This window comes from Pipra filicauda, unplaced genomic scaffold (assembly GCF_003945595.2).
Source record: "Pipra filicauda isolate LSUMZ 115617 unplaced genomic scaffold, ASM394559v2 scaffold143_size2779998_pilon, whole genome shotgun sequence".
Lineage (NCBI taxonomy): Eukaryota > Metazoa > Chordata > Aves > Passeriformes > Pipridae > Pipra > Pipra filicauda.
Window position 1 is genome coordinate 1,952,064 of NW_024103918.1, and position 20,495 is coordinate 1,972,558.

A 20,495-nucleotide genomic window follows, 5' to 3' on the forward strand; every position below is an offset into this window, starting at 1 on the left:
AACTGTAAAAGGTCCATTTACTTTCTCCTTCCCCACCCCAGCATAAGCTTGTCTTCTTTTGTGTTTTGCTGGTACATCACTTAATTTAGGTTGCATTTTCATTAAGCAAATATGTCTTTTTTTAAGCTACAGGATCCAGCCTGGGCACTGACATAGGTCAGCTGTGCTTCCAACCCTTCCCTGCCCTGATTTAAGCTTGAGCTACCTGGCAATCTTGTACTCAGTTCAGTGGAGCTTCTATGCACAACCACAGCTAACTCGAGCAGGGGGCTGTGGCTTTGTCCTGAGGGTTAAAATCAGAGTGCACTGGCTGCAGTGGAGTCGGATTGCAGAGGTGTTGAGCACAGACTGAAGCAGTATCAGTTTCCCAGCCAGGGCTCAGAGCTGCGAAAAGAGCAGCCAACAGCTCTGTGCTGCAGTTTGTCTGAAGACCTTTAACAAGCTGGCAGCTGCCCTTGTTTCCAGTGACACTGCTCAAATCTCCGACCTTCAAGGGGCCTGTCATTTCAAGCCCTCAGCATCTGAAGATGGTTAGAACACCAGAGCACTACACACACTCCAGTTGCTTTTTTTGGCTTCAAGAACAACCTCAGAAAGCCTAGAGGAGAGAAGACTGAGGGGAGACATCGCAATCTACAGCTTCCTTGTGAGGGGAAGAGGAAGGGCAGGCACTGATCTCTTCTCTGTGGGCACCAGTGACAGAAATCGAGGGAATGGCCTGAAATTGTATCAGGGAGGGGTTAGGTTGAATAATAGAAAAAGGTTCTTCACCCAGAAGGTGGTTGGGCACTGGAACAGGCTCCCCAGGGAAGTGGGCACAGCACCAAGCCTGCCAGAAGCATTTTGACAATGCGCTCAGGCACATGGTGGGATTGTTGGGTCTGTCCTGTGCAGGGCCAGGAGTTGGACTTTGACGATCTTTGCGAGTGCCTTCCAGTTCAGAATATTCTGTGGTTCTGTGATTGGCAATATGGCTGAGAATGCTATGCAGGTTATCAATAAACATAGCGTATTACACCATTTGCACTGTCACACCTCTAAACATTCAAGGCATTTCATATTCATTTATGAAGTTTTATCATTAAGAGGAATATTTTGAGAAGCTATCCCCTTTGCTATAAGAAGAGATCACAACACAAAGTAAACTGTTCTTACTGTCATGTCTCATCAGTAAGGAACTGCCAGCATCTCCTGAAGAGAAAACCCTCTAGATTAGCAAATCATTAATTCTTCCACATTAAATATACTCAGTGCTATCATGACTACAGCATGTGGAGATGCATGTAACAGCTATGAACTTCTTGAAACTCAGGTTTTGATCTTCCTGGGCAATATCCTATGGGCAAGATCCATAATACCTGCAGTCTGAATTAGGGGCTCAATTCCATGTTGTCCTCAGGTAAAGGTGAAGGTTAATACAAACTCACAACTGTGTACTGAAGCATATGAAAATTGGGAGCAAATATCTCATGTTTGTATTTCTTGCCCATAGCCCTTTTTGGATGAATAATGAAAATATTAATGTCAAAAAGAAAGATGTGCAGATACAGACAGTAAATACTCAACAGGACAAGGTGATCAAGACTCAGGACCAGATTATCCCTCTTATCCCATTTCCATTCATCTTACATATGCCTGCCCTGCACCCATCCTGTTCCACCACCATTAGCACAAAATTACAGCCCTCACATCCCCCTAATTGTTCTCCACTCACCAACATTCTTAATTTCAAAATCTGGCCTCTTCCCTCTCCTCGTTATGTTCTTTTTCCTTACTAATATACAAACATGTGATTGCATTAAGCAATAGTGTGAGGATTTCTGAAGTTAGACTGTACAGACCCCATCCCTTATCAAGGTTATTTCAAAGAAAAAGGGGCGATAAGCCTATCTTACTCCATGTGAATCCCTTCTGCTTTAATAAAGTTTTCCTTGAGGCATAGTTGAGTTGATTGTATAGCAATTAAAGAGAAACTGAAAGCTTTCAGTGTTACAGGCTGCCCTTCATTTATTATAAATACTACTGAACCACTGGCTCCTTAGGATAGGAATGAACCAAAGCTGAAGTCTAAGGATGTTAACAAAGACCCACCCTTCCCTAGAGGAGCAACTGTAAAGCTGTGAACAAAACTTTCCAGGCATTCCAGCAGACACACAAAGATACATAGCAAGGCAGAGATGACTCTGCAGATAAAACCTAAACCAACAAATTCAATAGCTGCTTCGCTTTCAAATGTGACTCTAAGGAGTCAGTCTTACAGGACAATTCCCTTGCAGCTTTAGCCCCTCTTATGATTAATATCAGTTTAATGTCTCTTACATCCAAACTGGAAATCAAACCTGCCAGTACAATACAATGGCTTTATTTTTGAAATGTTTTCCTCCACTTTGAAGCTTTGTGTCTCTTTGCTTATAAATATAGTTAACGTGGACAATCAGGGCATAAGGCAATGCATCTTTCAGACCTTTTTTGAACATTGAAGGCTGTATCAGTAACCAGATATCCACGCAGATCCTTTCATCTTTATATTCAGAGAAAACACATCCATATACATGCATGTGCTAACTATTGTAATAGACCTGGATTACAAGTAGGTTTCCGTAGCACAGTTTTTCATGTGGATAAGCCAGGAAACAGAGAGCATCAGGGACACCTTCCTATCACACAGTGCTCTGCAACTGAGCAGACAGTAAGACAGGACTGCTGGTAAGCAGTTACCTAACTCTGAGTCTTAGACAAATCCCCTTTTAGTCCACATAGCAACAACAGCTCATAACAGGGTAAAAAACCAACCAACCAAAACAAAACAAAACAAACAAAAACCCACCAAACCAAAAAACCCCAACCAAACAAAACCCCCCACCTCTAAGGTGCAAAATAAAGAAATAACCTAGAAAGCACCATAGACAAATAAAAAAACCTACAAGCAATAGTATGCTCTTCATGTTGAAAAAGTACTTCAGAACTATTTATCCTACCGATACCCCAAAGAGGAAGAAGGAAAGCATGTACTGCACCTCTGAGCTCTGCCAGCCCAGGGAAGTCTATGATGCCTCATTTTCAGCCCCACATAACTAGATTAAGCTTTTCCACAGAAAACATCCACTGGAAACACCATAGCACAAGGAGTGCAGTAGGCGTGTAGATGCTCGGTGTATTCCCAGTTTCCCTGGGCTGATCAGTGCTTCTGCAGCCTGTCTTCTCCAAACACACAATGAAGCTTGTTGTGACCTTTTCAGAGGCTGTTTACACACCAGTAAAAATAGAAAGGTACTCATCAAATAAACTTGGAACACTTAAAACCTTGTAAATAAACTCTTCATAATTTTAAGAATCCTTTTATAGGTTTAATTTAGACTCTTTGCAGGAAAAAGGAGACTAGGACTTGTGTGAGTTTCTCTATTCTTTGGACAATGCTTACCAGGAGCTTGATACGCTCCAGAAGTACAAAGCAACAGCACTGGGGCTGACTACTTCCCACCCACTCATTTGGGGATGACAAGCCAATCCTGCAAAAAGTTAAGCAGAAAACTAGCACAGGGGTCAAAATATCCAATTATCTCAAGCTTCTTATCTCGGCTTTTCTTTTCCTCCTAAATTTGCATAAAACTGAGCCAAGATCCAACCTATATCTAAATTTAGTTTTGTAAGCCAAGCACTTACCAGGACTCTGAAGCACCATCAGGAGGACCATGCATCGTTCATGTATATTTGAACACTAAGAAATTCTTCTGGTATGCCAGAGCAATGACTTTAAGGAGAGCCAAAAATGCCCCTATTCAAACAGTGGGTGTGCAGGTAGGTGGAAAGTTTCACTGCCTTTACTACGATATTTTAAAAACATCTGAGAGAATACTGGGGCAGGGAGCTGGTCCCTAATTTTGTCTCCAAGGAAATCCCAAAAGAACACATTCACTCTGCTGGCAAACCCATAAACTCATGGACTATTCTTCCCTGCAACATGCTACTCTTCCTGGGCTTTTCTAGTCCAGGACCAGATCCATAGCTAAGCAAATACACACAACCACATGAAATAGATATTTTCCTCCAGAAAACCTAATTAACACATACATGTACATTTTCTTCTGTAACATCAAAAACTGGCAACAATGCAGACTTTGCTGTCAAAATGTTACAGTTTGCATTGGTCTGTAAAGTGTTTTTCCCTAAGGTAGAGCAAATTAAAAGGTAAGTTTAAAAGATTCAAATGATTATGAAATGAAACTACTAAATAATTTCTTGAAAGGCAGCATTGTCAATGATCATGCAGTCCACCAAGAGCTGGAGCTGAACCCAGAAGTGCTTGTTCCAGCTATGCAGGAATTCATTATGCTGGCAAGCACTGGTCCATGGTAATAAATTATCCCATAGCTCTGGGCTGAATGGCACCCAGGCTGGAGTATAAATAGATCTGAGAAACCCTTCTCACCTGTTATTGGCCTCACAGTCAACTCATCCTTCTGCAAACAAGTTACAAACAACATCACTTGACTGCTATCCTGGATAAATATACATATATATGTGTTTTCCAAAGCAGTGCATCTTTTCCCAGTGAAATATGTGTCCTCTTCTTACATATAAAATTGTGATTGAGGACAGCTGTGAGCCAGAGATGTCTCAGATTGCAAATGGGCAAAGCTTTGGGATTTGGGCCAAGTTTTCTTTGTTTCTTTGCTCAGGTCTATTGTGAGCACAGAATACATCTCATTAGAAAACTTTAGACTGTACAGAATCTTTTGGGTACATTGTCCCCCAAACATGTAAATAAGTGGCACCACTGAAATGCCAAATAACAAATAGCAGCACAAATGACACAAAGAAGACATGTCAAAAGAAGAAGAGGAGAGGCTCAATGAGGAGAGGACATGGTGAGACACTAGCACATACAGTGAGATGCATTTCGATAACCTCACCACATATCCTCTAGGCTACCAGGTCCTGCTGCCTCAATCTCTTCTTTTTTTTTTTTTTTTTTTAATTATTTTATTATTTTGTTAAATTTAAAAATATAATAAAAATGAAATATATACAATCAAAAACATATAATCAAAATAAAAAAATATACAACCAGAACACATTTATTCCAAACTACATCTAAATATCAAAATACTATGTACATCTGTAGCTATAAAGTCTATAGGATAAGTCCCTTGTTCTTCAGACGTGCAGAATAAAACTAACGCCGCCGCCACGTCCACCTTTGCCTCCACCTGTCCAACTCAGCACTTCGCCAGCTTCCGGGAGCGTACCCAGCCTTCACCTGACATGCCAGCCCAAAATGTTGGAGAGGTTTTTCACCACGTTCTGAGGCTGGCTGGCAGCGTGCTGCCTCAGCTTGGAGCCCATCGCTTCATGTAGGGCCTTTGCAAGCTTGGCGACCACAGTCCTGACGTTGGCGCTTCGGACGGGCGGGACCTTGTTTCCCAGGAAGGACCAGAGCACGGGCAGCGCGTAGCGCTGGACAACTTCGGGGCTCCTGGGATAAACACGTGCCACAAGCACTGCAGGGCAAGAGGGACAAGCTTCTTAACAACCAACCTTCATGCAAACAGGTACCTACCAGCATTTTTGATTCTTGGGAGCCTTTTCTGGCTAATATCAGCAAGTACAAAGAGCCCGATGACCCAGAAATGGGCAAAGCAGCTGATCACCCACTGAACAGAACAACCAACCCCCCCAGGACTAATTTCTCTAAATCAGAGGCCTTGTATCTGTGACAGACTTAGCAAAGTGAATCATATACATTTGTTAAATCATGTCACTGTCTGTTTCTGCATGACAAATGACCGAAATGTCAAATTGCTGTTTTTTTCCATTAAGAAGTTGTCTAAATCCACTGTTGAAGATTTTGAAATGCACCTTAGAGAGGTAATTGAAAGATTTCTAATAAAAGGGATGATTACTTTTTTGTGACCTTTGATGTAAAATGCCAAAAGTCTAATCTGGCAGTTCCCTTTGCTCAGTGGCACACAGCAAAGGGCAGTATTAGACCACACTTCAGAACTCCAGCCCATAAAAGATGGTTGCTGCTTGACAGTTTTATTAGAAACATCAGTGACTAACTGATGTCTTTGGCAGAATGGTCGAATCTGAGCTTTTCTTTCCCTCATATTCTGTGGTTTCTAATGAACAGCTGTTTCAAACTTCAGGGTGTCTTAGATAATTGCCTAGACCCCATTGCCATGGCATTTGAGCATCTCACAATTTTAATGGCATTTACCCTCACAGTGTTAATGGCATTTACTCTCCCAATGTGCACTGAAATAGTGGAATAGAGAAAGAAAAATGTTACACAGGGGGCTGAAATTTAACCAAAAAACAAGCATTCTCTCACATTCTCTCTGAAGTCTGCTCTCTGCTCATTTTCTGAACTGAACTATATTAAATATGAACAAAAATTTACTACCAATAGGCTCCTTGCATGGCAGATTTTGCTGAGAGATCAAAATCTGAAATGGTCTGAAGACCATTCTTATTTTCTGTTCAGTTGAAATGTTAGGCAGTAACCATTTATTATTCTGTGGCGGAAGAACCTTCATTTTCTCTATGCTGTTAATCTAGCAGCAGTCATTCCACTTCTGGTAAGCAGGAAAAGGGTTATGGTACCCAGTTTAAAATGGGAGTTAATTTGAGTTTAAATGCAATTAAAGACATCGGTCACTATGAGACTTCAGAAGAGAAGGAGCTGTTTGTTCCAACTAAATCCCAGAGAGAACATCTGCTCTTTCTAAAGTAGTCCTAATTTATGCTCAAATACTTCATTTGAAAAAGAGATTTAAATAACTGCAAAACTAAATTCTCCATTTCTGGAGATTTACTTTATTCAAATTATCTTTAAAGGCCCTTTTACATTTCCTATGGCTGAACATGCCCTTTTGAGATTCCTAATGAAGAAGCAAAGTGTATTAAACCTTGCATTAAAAGATGCCGGCATAATTAGCAGTGGATTTAGCCGTAATTAAAGCAAAGCTATAAATAGTCTTCTCTAGTATATATTGAGATTATCGCTTTTCCATTCCTTGGCTGTTGCTGACGTAGCAAGCTACAAATATAAATCAATTATCAGCTGCATTTGTAGCATGTCGGACAGTGCTGGTATAGAAACAGGCTGCTTGCACATCCTGAAATGCTCAGAGTCCAATGCCATTTTTGCAATACAGGCAGAGAGGCTCAGCACTCTGCTTCTACCCCCAAATCCTACCTTGCACAAAATCCTTGCCTTGTAATATGTGTGTTGAGTTTTAAGCTACCAAGCACTGCAGGGTTCAGCCTCAAAAGTTTCCAAGAGGAAAACAAGAATTCTGTGAGGACAAAACAAACTGATCCCCAGAAACACCATGTGCCACCATTTTTCCTAAAGGATGGTTGTTTGCTTTAGAAAAGGTTGCTCTCACAGACCTCCCTGACCTTTACTGTACTGTCCTTCCAAGGGAGGAGCCATCTAGGGTATTTTTAGCCCCCTTCTTTCCTGAAGGAGGGTCCTGAGATGCCCCAGTGAGGGCTCAGCCCTGAGCCTGAGCACTGCTCTCATCTCACACGCAGCCTCTGCAGCAGCCAGGCAAAAACCTGCCAAATACACCTCTTATGTGTACTTTGCAGGAGGGACAAGCTCAGATTTTGATGAGCTACTGTACTGTCTATTCACAGGCAATCCCTCTGAATATTTCCTCTGGAGACTTTTGGCTTAGAAGTGAATATTAGCTGAAGCAGGCGATACCTGAGAGACGTTCGGTGACATCCAGCAGAGCTTGGCCACTCAGTTGACTCATTCGGTTGCTAAACTCTTTCAGCACCGATACTTTATCTGAAAGAGAAACATTTATTTCTGCTCATTCTTTTGAGGACATACGAGAAAGGAGGGTGGGGAGGGAAAGAGCAGAGACAACTGAATTTTCTAAAATAAAGTAAATTTCTGCCAGTTTCCGAGTCCTTTTCTTCTTTCCTTCTTACTTGGGAGGATTTTAAATTCAAAAAGAAAAGCTCTCATTTCACATTTGTAAATCCAAAGTGGTCTGCTGTACCAGGAACTGTGTTAAACGTTTCATATCAGGGACCTCAAAATTCAAATCACATGTAAGTAGTGACAAGGTTTTGCATGCCAGAGCTTTGCAGAAGTGATCTCCTCCCTTCCCTAAGGAAAAGGGTGAGATGGCTCAAAAGTTCACACATCCATTCCCACTTTAAAGATAAGCTGTTTTTAAATCTTCAAGTTACCTGTTGGGATCTGTGGACAAGACTCCAAGTTAATTTTACAAGAGAACTTACTGCTCATTGCCATCCACTACTGGGGGCTCCTGTACATCTGTGAAATCAGATCTTGGTAGAGAGATTGGAAAACAAACTGACTTCCCAGTACTTGACTGTCATATGTATTTTGTTTTTCCTATGCTGTCTGTTGTTGATATGAGGGTCTTGTTTGAATTTATAAACTGTTGCCTGACTTGGTCTGCAAGCCTGCAGTCCTACCACTCCAATAAGCCAAGCAAAGCTTTTCTTGGAGACAGAATGTGCGTGGGATGCACTGCAATACCTCATGTCACTGTGTCGATGCCGTGTCACCAGGAGTGATAAAGCAGGCAACCTACTTCTTTGTGAACCACAACAGAGGTAAATCCCAAAGTGGTTTTCAGTAGCAGTGTATTATTAAGAGCTCCTCTTTTGCATGAGATACAAAAAGGAAGTCCCTAATGATCTTCTTGCAAGCATGCAGTAAAGAACTAATCCTGCTACCCTAATTAAGCTTCTGCTTTGGTAATTACACTCTTCTCGTTCACCTTTTTAAACAGACACTTCGCTTTTTGTCTCACGCTCCTGCAGTATTGGCAGCCATTGTTTCACCTTTGCTGTTCCTCCCCTGAGAGTTACCTTGCAGCTGCTGCTTGGGAAAAAAAACTATCCTGAGATCTGGAGATCTTGAAGGAGTACAAACTGTTAATTAAGCATTAATATTGGTATCTACATGGATTATCAGGGGAACACTCAGGGCTTGGGCGTGTCTGCTTGGTTCTTAGGAATCCAAGTGTGTAGCCACTATTCACCTTCCATTTCAAGGTTTTCAAGTGCCCCATGCATTTTGAAACAATAAAGCTCAAGTCAATAACACAATTTACCCAGCTGCTACTTTAGCGGCCTTGAGAGACCTGAAGGCAGAGGAGCTTTAATGGCCGTTAGAGAAAACGAGGTGGCAGGCAGCTCAGTTCTTATGAACTCAGCTCTAACTCTCTGCTCTGCATATTAGCTAAACCCGTCGGCCGCAGGACAGATGGCCCAGCATTTGCAACAGGAGTAAAAGAAGAATCTACTTCTCCGTGCCCTCATTTTCGCTGCAGACACCTCTCTGCTACCTCAACACCTACGGGGGAAATTTCCCTTCCCCTTTTGCAGAGGGCTGGTTGCTCTGGGAGCTATGTGGGCTGCTGGACTGACTCCATGTCTCGACATCAGGCAGTGGCCATCTGATAGGCATTTCTTTCAAGACAAAGGACAGGGCAGGACAGATGAGGAAGTCTCACCCAAAACTCAGCACCTGAGGCTCAGAGCCTCAGAGCAATAGCTGGGCTTTTAGTTGTGAAGCTCAGTGGAGCAATGGGGCAGGACCGTGTGCTTTGCTCACTTACCCTAAGATAGGAGTGTTGCACAATCCTTTAGAGTTTGGGAGGTTTCTTGTCATTTGGCACTTGATTTTAATTTGTAAAGGCAGCCAGTTTTAAAGTACATGGGGAGATTTCTCTCACGCATTTTTTCAGTAGAGACTTCCTTCCCCCACTAAAGCCCTAGGCGATGAATTTTGAAATATTTGTGATTCAGTTGCTTGTTTGAATTCTTGCAAACTTCCATAAAAATGTGCAGAATTGAAAAAAATACATTCCACCCTGTTTGCTTGAACCTATCCCTGGGTAAAGTCATTGTGATGAGAGACAGATGTGCCTTGCTCCTGTTCTGATATCTGCCACCATGGAAAATTTATAGTGATCTCGGTGAGACAGGAATGATAGAAAGCTCCATACAAAACCGTGAAGGGATTTGTTTGCCACATCCTCTGTTAGCAGGATTCTGCAGCTTTTTCCAAGACTTCTCCCATGCATCACAAAAAAATGGATAAGGGCCAATAGCAGTACAGGTCTCACACCCTTCTCCCCACTTCATGAACAGAAATAACCCTACACTTGGGACACAGGAAGGCAGTGAGTCAGCAAATTCAATGAGTTTGCAAAGCAGCCGATGTGTAGAAAGTTGGTAACTCCCCTTTAAGGCCTGCCTCTTCAACACTAAATTTTTCAGACATATTCACCCAGTGCTGCATTTTCACAGCTGACATAAATCTGCGTGGCAAAGGAATTTACAGCAGACCTTGGCTATGTAGTTATTTGCTATAGTGATCTTGCCCCATGCAGAACAATGTGTGGAACAAGCCATCATTTACAGTGGATTTATACCTGTTTGTTCTAAAGAAATGAATTCAGCAAATCATAAATTCATTTTGAAAAAAAGAAGAAAAAGAAGAAAGGTGAAAAATAGACAGGACCAGCTAATGCCTATAATGTAGAGCCTTCCAGGAGGCTGCTCTGCAGAAGCTCTGATGGGCCAGTGTACCTTCATGCCAACAGCAAAGCAATTCATTTAGGAAGTCAAACTGGGCTCAAGCAAGCTCCAAAAATCCCTTTGTCCCTGAATTCTAGCAAAGTTGTAGTCCAGGATTTATTGTTCAGCTCCTTCTGTACCAAAGCAGACAAGCAGCACAGAGCCAAAGGCTCCTGGGACTTTGGGGAAATGCTGATACACATTGAAGCCTATTTGGGGATCGGTGCATAAGGACTGCAGCACCACTGCTTTGGGTGGATATCAGCTGGATATTTCCACAGACAACAAGAGCTGTGTGCAGAGTCAGTGTTCATTTCAACCTGAGAGGGAGAAGCCACAGCTGAAGACAGTCAAAATCAGAGGTCAGCCTTACCTAAGTGAGCAATGGATGCTTCCAGTGCTTTCACAGCTGCACCATAAATCCCCAAGTGCTTTGAGTTCAGATTGTTGGTGATTGCTTCCACCAGACGGATCAGCACTGGGTTTAAGGCATCTCTGAGCATGGCTATCATCAAAGCCAGCGCCTCCAGCGCCTGCTGCTTCACTTTCTTGTTGTAATCGCAAATCCTCAGGACAAAATAATCAAAAATCTGTAAAGAAAACAAAAGACATGAAAGCTGTACTGAAGTGTCTTTGTTTTAAGAAGGGGTGTAGAAATGAGTACTCAGCCATGTAAAAGATGAAAGTAATCCTTTCTGTCAGGTCGGTGCTTGCTGTTTTCCTGTGGGCTACTCACTGGAATGGTTGAGCAACCTCATGCTGGTTGAAAGATTTTCATATGTTTTTAAGAGGTTTGGGTGGGGACAGAATAGTTCCTATGATGTTTCTCTTCACCTATAAATCATTAAATTAATCCCATTTGATTAATGAAAAACAATATCGTTGGTATAGAAGTATGAAACCATTTTTCCATACAGTTTCCTCAAGTGTACTGAGGGTAATTTTGATTTTGGCAAAACTGTGGCTGGCTGAGATACAATACACGTTTTGTTTTATCTGTTTCAGAACCTGTGTCTGGAGAAGTGCAAGGTTCTGATCAACTCTTCAGGATCCAGACCATTTGTTTAACTAACAGGTAGACTTCTGAAGTTTAATGTGTTGTGCAGCTCTCCTTAGAGCAGGTTCAGTCCCTTGACAGCCACATTATCAGGCACCATTTTCTGGAAAAGGGGAAAAAGCAGCTATTGGGAGGAGAAGGAAGAGAAGTTCTGTCTTTAGCTATTTTTGTCCTCTTTCCAAAGAGAAAAAATGTGCCCCAGGAAGGATAAAAACAGTCTTTCCCAAGAAGAAAAGGGATGAGGACAGGAACAAGTAGGCAGAGCTGTGCCTGTGCAAGACAAGACAGAGTTCACAGGAGCATCCTTTTTAAAAAAAAAATTTTTTTAAACCAACCCAACCTGACACTTCTCTTTAACATCCCACTCCATTTTTGTCTAGAGAGTAATTGCCATGTTTTCAGTGGCTGGATTTCCTTTACTGAACCCAACTGGGAGTAGGAGACAGCAGAAGCTACAGCAACAGTAAATTCTGTCATCATCTCAGGAACAGCACCAATAGGCACCTGTCAGAGAAATACATCTGGACTGAAATTATTTGTCCTGAAGCCTGGAGCTGAATTAAATTATTTTGGGTAAGAGGGACTGGCCTGTCCCAAACAACCAGGATGTAGCACCAAGACACACTGAATTAACTTCAATGTTACAGGCTTGGGAAAGGAGCTAAAGCAAATTAGCAATGGAGATACCCTACATACCTGGACAATGTTATTGGAGATGAGCCTGGGGCTGCTTTTGCAGAGATCTAGGAGGAGTGCCACTCCCTCCATTCGTATCTGAAACTCTTTGGCTGTCAGGAGATCATAAAGCTTCTGGAGCAGCTCTGTTTCTTCTACAGTTGGAAGTAACATAAGATGGACTTTTGAACGGTGTAAGAAGGGTACATCAGAAGTAGACTCCAAACTGGAAAATAAAACCAAGACCTGTTGGTGATAACATCTTTCCTCCTTAAGAGGAAAACCTCTTGAGGAGGCTTCCTTATTATGTGATTTCAGGTAGATCCTGACCTGAAAAACAACTTAGATCTCATGACAATAATTATAGGAGACAATCTGCAAGTAACATCCTCGCTAGTGCTTACTCAGGAAAACCAAGGAGGAGATGCATCTCATTTATCTTCAGATGTCTACCCAAGTACACATCTAGCATTGCTTGTGGGGAAAGATAGACACTACTTCAAAGTTTAAATGCTTCATCATATGGGAGGTGTCTGTATTATAATCAGGATATTAATTACTCTGGAGAAGTCTCTCTAGCTAGGGTATGGCAATCTGGAAAAATAACTCAGATGCATCTAAACAGATGAATAGGGGCATATCTGAAGGATCCAGAAAATCAGTAACAGAGACAAAACCAGAAGCCAGGCATCCCATCACTATGCTCACATTATTGCTTCCCTAGAGAGTGGATCTACAGCTTAACAAACCCACTGGGAACAATTCTCTTGGATCAACCTCTCTCTTCCATGGAAGGAATGACTAACTATGCTAGTGAGGCATGTGGTCATCTTTCTACCACTGCTGAGCATAACATAAATAAATCCCCTCTGTTATCAGAGGAGAATGGGTACAAGTAGCTCTCCCACTGGCATGAGGAGACAGCAAGGACCAAATTCCTGTCTTGAATGCTGATTGTAGCACAGCGGAGGGGGAAGAAAAACAACATTCTCTTCAACAACCAAACAGCAGGAATGACATGAATATCTAGAGAAAAACTCCATGTTGAGAAATCTGTCAACCAGAACTGCTCAGAAATTGAGTTGCTACTTACTACTCGAACTTGGTGCTGTTTGAGGATGAGAAAACCATGATTCCAGGCCAAACCATGTGCATGGGAAGTGCTATTTTTGGGAATGGCATCTTGGTTCTAGACTGGGACTTCTCATCAAACCACCCATCTAAAAAAGACTCCACTCAGATAAAAAACCCCCGTGATTCAAATTACTTGTCCCAGCAGAGACATGACCCTCTCACAGCCTCCACAACACTGCTCTCATCACCACTGCATGGGATCTTCTGAGCTGCAACTAGAGGATGTCTCTTTGTCTCTTTGAATTTTTGTGGAAAACCCTTCGAAAGAGTTGTGTTCAGCGTAAGGCAGAAATAGACATTTTTTATCATAGAAGATTTGTAGGGAAAGGCAACAATCTCGGGCACAGGGTATATCCACCAGAAAGATTTTCCTGAGGAAGAGACATGTAAAGCTTGTCATGTGCTTTGTCAGATCTATCAGAAGTGCTCAGTACCCTCCACAAGAAGGCATTCTAGCCTGGGGCATCAAGCCATTGTTCCTCCTCTTCCTGGGGTTCTCAACTGGTGGAGGCTCACCTTCATGGTCTTCTATCCCCTACAGAGATGTATAAAAAACTATGAGTCTTTAGAAGATAAAATAGGAAATTACTTGTTTAAAACACAAGTTGTAACCAGGATCACTGCTACCAGGAAAGGCTTAGGAAAATATTTCCAAACTTACAGAAGGAGACAGGCTAGAGATTCAGTGATGCCAACTATTTGTTTTCAATAACCCAAGGCAGGTTATAGGCGCTACCATAATGAGCAGCAGTATAAAATCCTGAATTCATTAGTCTTGAGCATAAATGGGAATAATGCAAACTGGTAGGGAACAAGAGTTCTTAAAGGGAAGAGCAGAAAACTTTGGACTCTCTGGAGGCCAGCCCCTTTTGTTGGGAGTTGATTTGGTTCACACTCACTCTCCCTATTCCTGCACAAAGGGACATTCCTTTCCAGAATGTGAATGTAAGTGAAAAGGAACAAAAACAAAAAAAAACAAAACCAAACATGATTTTCCACTGGATGCTGCTGAATTCACCAAGCTTCTTCCAGCTCCACAGGGCATGACAGCAGGGCAGTATTCCCAGAAGACAGACAATAATTGTAGTAATTATGATTGCCTTGTGCATCTTTTGTGTATTTGGAAATTTTCTTGGCACTACTACTTCCTTCATCTTTTGCAAAGACTCTATTATCTTCAGAAGCACTATTCTCCCTTAATTGCTTTACTGGGGGCAAGGGAGGGACAAGGGGGGTGTTATGCTGAAATGTAAACATATTTTCTCCTATTTCCCTTTCCTGTTTGTGGCTGATTTCAAAATATTCAAAGCCCCACTGTATTTCTAATAATATTAGTTCCTTTGTTGTCTGTAGAGAAACAGGCTGAGGATCAACAATTCATTCCCAGGAGCAAAATGATTCAGCAGAAGAGGAATGAGATAAACAAAGATTATCATCTGATCTCATATTAGCAATCTCAATACTTGCATGAAGGAGACATTTCTCCTGCCAGCACTTACTTTATTCTTAATTCTTGCCAGAATATCTTTCAAGTCACGTGTGGAAACAGATTGTTCCAAAAGCCTATTAAATTTTTGATGACTCATCAACATGTGCAGCATCTTCCATCCATAATACCTAACACAGGAGAGAGGGAAATTCATAGAGACTATTACTGTCTTTTCTCTCTTGTGAATAAACAAAGGAAAAGTATTAACAGAATAAGTTGATACTTTAAACTCATCTGGTGCAATACTTCCACGAGAAGGCATTACCTATTCAGCAGAGATATTTACCTCCTCATGTCACTTCATGGTGCTGTCAGATGAATACAAGACGCAAGAGGAGAACATGGGGCAACAGAAAAATACAATTTCACTCTGAAATTGTGGGTATGCTTTTGCAGGATTGAAGGATCCCAGGGGACAAGCAAAGCACATCTGCTTTGTTGTCAGAGCTTATTAGCAGTGTCTTGCTGCTATTGCACAATAATTTACCTTTCTTTAACTGCCAGACAAGCCAGGACAAATCACCTCATGCTTATATTGATTATTCTATACTTTATATATGCAAATGGGCAACTAGTTGCTCGTGTGTTCTTGGCATCTATTAATGGGATTTTAATCATCGAAATAAGGGCCTTTTGGTGGTTTGGTTTGATTTTGCTACTAGGAAACTATAGCTCTCTTCAAGAAGAAATCTGGAGGTTGTTCAGCCACAGACAGAAACATTATACAAATCTGCAGAACATTTAAAAGACCAAATACATTGGCTAAAAACACCTGGAATTTTTCAAGGACAGTCTTAACTTTATGAAAAATAAATGCTTGGGATCCTTCGGTGATGAACAGTGGCCAACATTTCAGCTTTGAATTACACACAAGACCAAAAAAATTCTTTGACTGATTAATCTGAGCTGTTTTGATCTCAATAAAGAATCGTTCAAGTCACAGGAATTTGGCAGTGGTCCTTGCTGGGCAACCTCATGTTACCCAGTACAGTCATTTCCCCAGACAACCCAGGGAAGTGGTCACAGCAACAAGCCTGTCTGAGTTCAGCAAGCATTTGGACAATGCTCTCAGGCACGTGGTGTGATTCTTGGGATGTCCTGTGCAGGGCCAGGAGCTGGACACAATGATCCTGATGGGTCCTTTCCAACTCAGCATATTCTATGATTCTATGAACTTATCCACACAGTAAAGTAACTTAATATTTACTTTACCTTCCACTCTTTTGTGGTTTTACCCTTTACAGCCAGACATCAAACAGTTTCCATATTTTAGGAGGTGAAATGAAGATCATTACCGTGTGTCCTTGTGACAGTCCTGAGCAAGCTTCACCGCCACGCGCACCAGCTTCTCGGCCCTGGCGGGTGTGGCTGCCAGATTCTTGGCTCCAATCTTCTCCATCGCTGTCAGCAGGTGTTTGGCTGCACACTTCCGCACCAGGACATGGCGATGCCTGGAAATGAGAGCAAACACTGGGGCAGAGGGAAAAGGAGGGCCAGAAACACATGCCTTGGTCATAGCGGGCTCCCTGTCATCCCTGGGAGAAGGAGGCCTGCGTTCTCACTGCAATTTTAGCCACCTGTAGAAGATTCTGTCCTCAGACAAACACAAAGTTGGCATTGTACCAAAGGACAGCCTGCATGGAAGAGGGAAGAATTCAGTCTCCCTGGACCCAATTTCTTTACCAACATTAACTCAGAGAAAGAGGGAAGTGAAAGACAATTCATGCTGACCATCAGAGGGGACCCACTACACAGACAGAGCTGCAGCAGGACTGAGGCTTATTCCACCATTTATCTCCAAATCTGCAAACCCTTGGAGTGGGGGGAAAAAACACTGTAGGGCGTGAAGCTGCAGAATATCCAGCAACGCAGCCAGTTTGTTCTGTGAGGCTTGGCAAGAGATAAGTTTGAAAGTTTTACCCTTTTCCAAAGCTGAGGAAAGGGTGGCAGTCATTTTAACCAGGTTGTCCTGTTCTAGATGGTGCCTATTGGAAACTAGCAGGCACAGTGCCAATACTTTAAGGCAGCATTGGTTCAGCTATCCCATGGGAGTCAGCCTGTGAAGGCGCCTTTAAAGTGATTCACCATCTCAAGTCTAACATGAAGCATCCATTTGAATAGAAAGCAGAGCTCTAAGGACAGGACAATCATACAAGGCTCCACTTGGCAAGAGCTACGCCTGCTGTGCAGGCTGTGCCACACCCAGCACGTCCTCCCCTGTGTGCTCCATGTCCCAGCAATTACCCTCCTTATTTCTCGAGTTAATGGCATAATGATGATGCATGGTTTTTCCCAGCACCTCTGTGGTTAGTTGTGAAATATCAAAGGGCGCTCACTGCTGGAATTGAAATTGTCCCTCTTCCCACAAAACCACAAGGCTCTATCCCTAGCCTTTGCAGGGACTTTCACTTCTCCACCATTCACCATGTCTAAAAAATGCTGACAGACTGTGAGAACAAATAGGCTGTTGAGGAGAGAAGTAGGAGACAAGAGGAAGGAAATGAGGTTGATCAGAGGATCTAGTCATCAAGTACACAGAAGATACAGAATAAAGGACCCTTCCCTCCCATCATTCCCCTTCTTTCTCTCATCCCCTCCCCCACCCACACAATATAAGGTGAAAGATATAATTTGGAAAAGATCAACATACTGGACTCCGCTGTCCATGAGAGCAGTCATTGCTCGTGAAGGAGTCACATTCTCCACCATGACGCCCAGGGTCTGACTGGCTGCTTTCTGAATGAACTCTGGGGAGTTCCAAACCATCTGGAGCAAGACCTGAGCAACCTCATCCACCTCAGAGTCCATGTCCTTCTTCAAGGTCACAAAGAGCTCTCCAAGAGCAACGATTGCAGAGTGAGACACCTTCGAGCGGAGGCTGGTCACCTGGGGAAGTCATGAGGGGAGACAATAATCACACTGTAAAGAAAATCAGTTCCCCTAGACAAATGTCACAGAGAACTACAAGACTTCTCACTGTGTCCAGGGGAAGATAAAACCACAGTAAGAGCAGAAAACCACAAGCGCAGAAAGGCACTTACTCTGGTGCCAACTTCTTCTCTGGCCTCAGGCCCATTTACTGCAAGCCTATAAAATATTGTTACACCTAAACAAAGTGTGCTATTAAACTCATGGTGTACACTGCTTTGATTTTAGGCCCTTTTATTATAAAAACAAACAAATGAAAGCAAGGGCTGATTTCAAACCATAAAAGCACAATTCATAAAGACACGATAAAAAAAAAGTAGGACTTTTCTCCTGTTCAAAAAAGCAACACCAGCAGCTTAAGCACTCAACCAGGAAACAGAAAGCACAGGCTCAAGTCTGCAGAATAATTTGCTGCAGGGACTTGAGTGCATCTACGGCTCTTTCTACTCAGGAGAAGCCTAGCTGTTGGCCTCAGGGCACTCATGGTTCCTGGAGATCTCATGCAATTACAGCTGCCGTCAGTGGGGTTTCACAGCTTTCAGTGCTGCTCCATTAGAACCTGGAGTAATCTCCGCTTCCAAAAAGCTCTCCCACAAGGTTAAGGAAGCAGCGTCTGAGAGTCACTTCATTTTGAAAGATACTTTGAAGGACAGACCAGTGATTCTTTCTCCCACACTTAGCTGTGCCTCCTAATAAAAATTAACAACAAAGTGCTAGAAGTGCTTGTGAGAGAAAACTCTGGAACTGGAGTGAAATGAAAGCTGAAAGATGTCTCTGCATATGAGTGTGTAGAACAGAGAGGGTGAAATTTCCTCCGAAATATAAAAGTGATATAAAAATCAGATGAGTTAAGCTAAAAGGGCTTCTACTCCTAACACTGATGATCTCAGAGTGGGAGAATCCCAGTCCTACATATCTAAACAGGTTTGAAGAGTCCAACAACACAAGGGGCATTCAAGCCTCCAACATCATTAAATATTGGAGAGAAGGACTGAATTTCACTGATATGAGCAAAGTCCTGCTATCTTCTGCAAGCAAAGGAAAATTTTATATATTTGGAAATTGTGTAGCAGCTGGTTCAGGCCACAGAAGTGCCAAGTTGGAAATAGAGCCGCAGATGGTATTAGGGAACTTAGGTTGAAACCTCTGTGCTAACTGAGAGATGATGTAGTGAAGACATGTACAACTGCCCTGCAAATCCCACAGCTGGGCCACTGTGCAAAATTCCACTTGTGCACAGAGGCAATAGATGAATGAAAAGGGCAAATTACATAAAAGCACACAGAAAGGAAGAAGAAGCCATCAGCAGGATACACTGGAAAATAAAGACCTGCAGTCAATCCCTCAGGATGCTGAGGAGGAAGAGAACGTGGGAGAAAGATGGGAGGGAAAAGCTTCAGTGTTTAATTGCAGCTTGGGCAGAGATTTGGGGTGTGGCAAATAACCTAATTAGTGTCTCAGTTTCTGCATTTGTATATTGCATTATAATGGCACCTAGCTCAAAGAGGAGAGCGTCAGATACCCTACATACCACTAAATATAGATATATGTACAGACAGATCAATTGTGACAGCAACTAGAAAAATAAGGTCTAAAAATAGTAATGAAGGGAGACACGGAGCACACATGTAGATGAACAAGCACATATCCACTCTACATACCATGTATGTGGGACAAAATTCAGCACAGTGTTCTTACCTCTTTGGTGACTGCCAAGGAAACCTCACGAAGTCTACAAAGAAGGACTTTTGAATGGGAGATAGCCAGGCATTTGATGCTGAGGAGTCCCTTCTCCTTCAGCTCCCTGAAAAGCAATAACCAAAAAGATTGATTTTTCTCTCCACCCAAGAAATAGGCTGCATCCTCTGAAATGACCAGGGTTATGGCTCAAACAAAGGGAGGTGCTTTTCATACAGCTCTTAATTAAATCATGGAACTCGTTGCCACAGGATGCTGTGGCTGAAAGCATTCACAAATCCAAAAGGCAAATAGATGGATTTCAGATTGGATGGATTAATTTGTGGTGATTTAACAAGACAGCCTTTCTGAAATCTCTGGCACATGAAGTCCCTACGTCACTGCTTCCTAGAAGCTGTGAGACCATGCCATGCTTCTGTTCCTTGCACCCTCCCTGTACTGTCCCTGAGACACAATCCTGTCAGTGTGTTACTGGGGTATTTTCCTTCTTTGCCATCCCCAGCAAAGTTCAAGAGTGAGAGTTTACACTGCTTCTCCATAGCTGAATTTCCACTCTGCAATCTAGTCCTGTTTGTCCCCCAATCCACCCCACCCCACACACTCCCCATAAAGCAGCAGTATGTCCTAAAAGATTTCACACCCGGGCAAGAACAGCAGAAATGCTGGATTTTCCAGAAAATCCCTACTTAAAATAGCACCCACAACAGCAACATGTTATTTAAAAGGTGCAAAAACTTGCCTCTATCAGCACTTGCTTTGTGCAGGACCTAAGCTACAGGAAGGTACATGACCCAGCCATCAGGGCTGCAGCACAGGACTCGGGACTCATCCCATGGGGGTCCCTGAGTGTAACCCAGACCCCCCACACCTGCAGCAGCTCTCTGCATCTCACAGGGCACCAAACAGAAATGGGAGAGGGACAAAACAAAACAA

The 20,495-nt window shown here is 42.6% G+C and overlaps 1 protein-coding gene across 1 annotated transcript in view; it reads right to left on the minus strand.

Moving 5' to 3' along the window:
* Nucleotides 1-5,062: 5,062 nt before the first annotated feature.
* TOGARAM2 (TOG array regulator of axonemal microtubules 2) overlaps nt 5,063-20,495 on the minus strand; it is a 44,839-nt gene continuing 29,406 nt past the window's right edge. Inside the window, exons 13-21 of the mRNA XM_039378687.1 lie at nt 19,563-19,668; nt 17,587-17,822; nt 16,232-16,387; nt 14,947-15,064; nt 13,882-13,982; nt 12,335-12,539; nt 10,955-11,171; nt 7,718-7,804; nt 5,063-5,501 (exon numbers count right to left, since the gene is read on the minus strand). Coding sequence (XP_039234621.1) covers nt 5,257-5,501; nt 7,718-7,804; nt 10,955-11,171; nt 12,335-12,539; nt 13,882-13,982; nt 14,947-15,064; nt 16,232-16,387; nt 17,587-17,822; nt 19,563-19,668 — 1,471 coding nt within the window. The 3' untranslated portion in view covers nt 5,063-5,256. The remainder of the gene's footprint in view (nt 5,502-7,717; nt 7,805-10,954; nt 11,172-12,334; nt 12,540-13,881; nt 13,983-14,946; nt 15,065-16,231; nt 16,388-17,586; nt 17,823-19,562; nt 19,669-20,495) is intronic.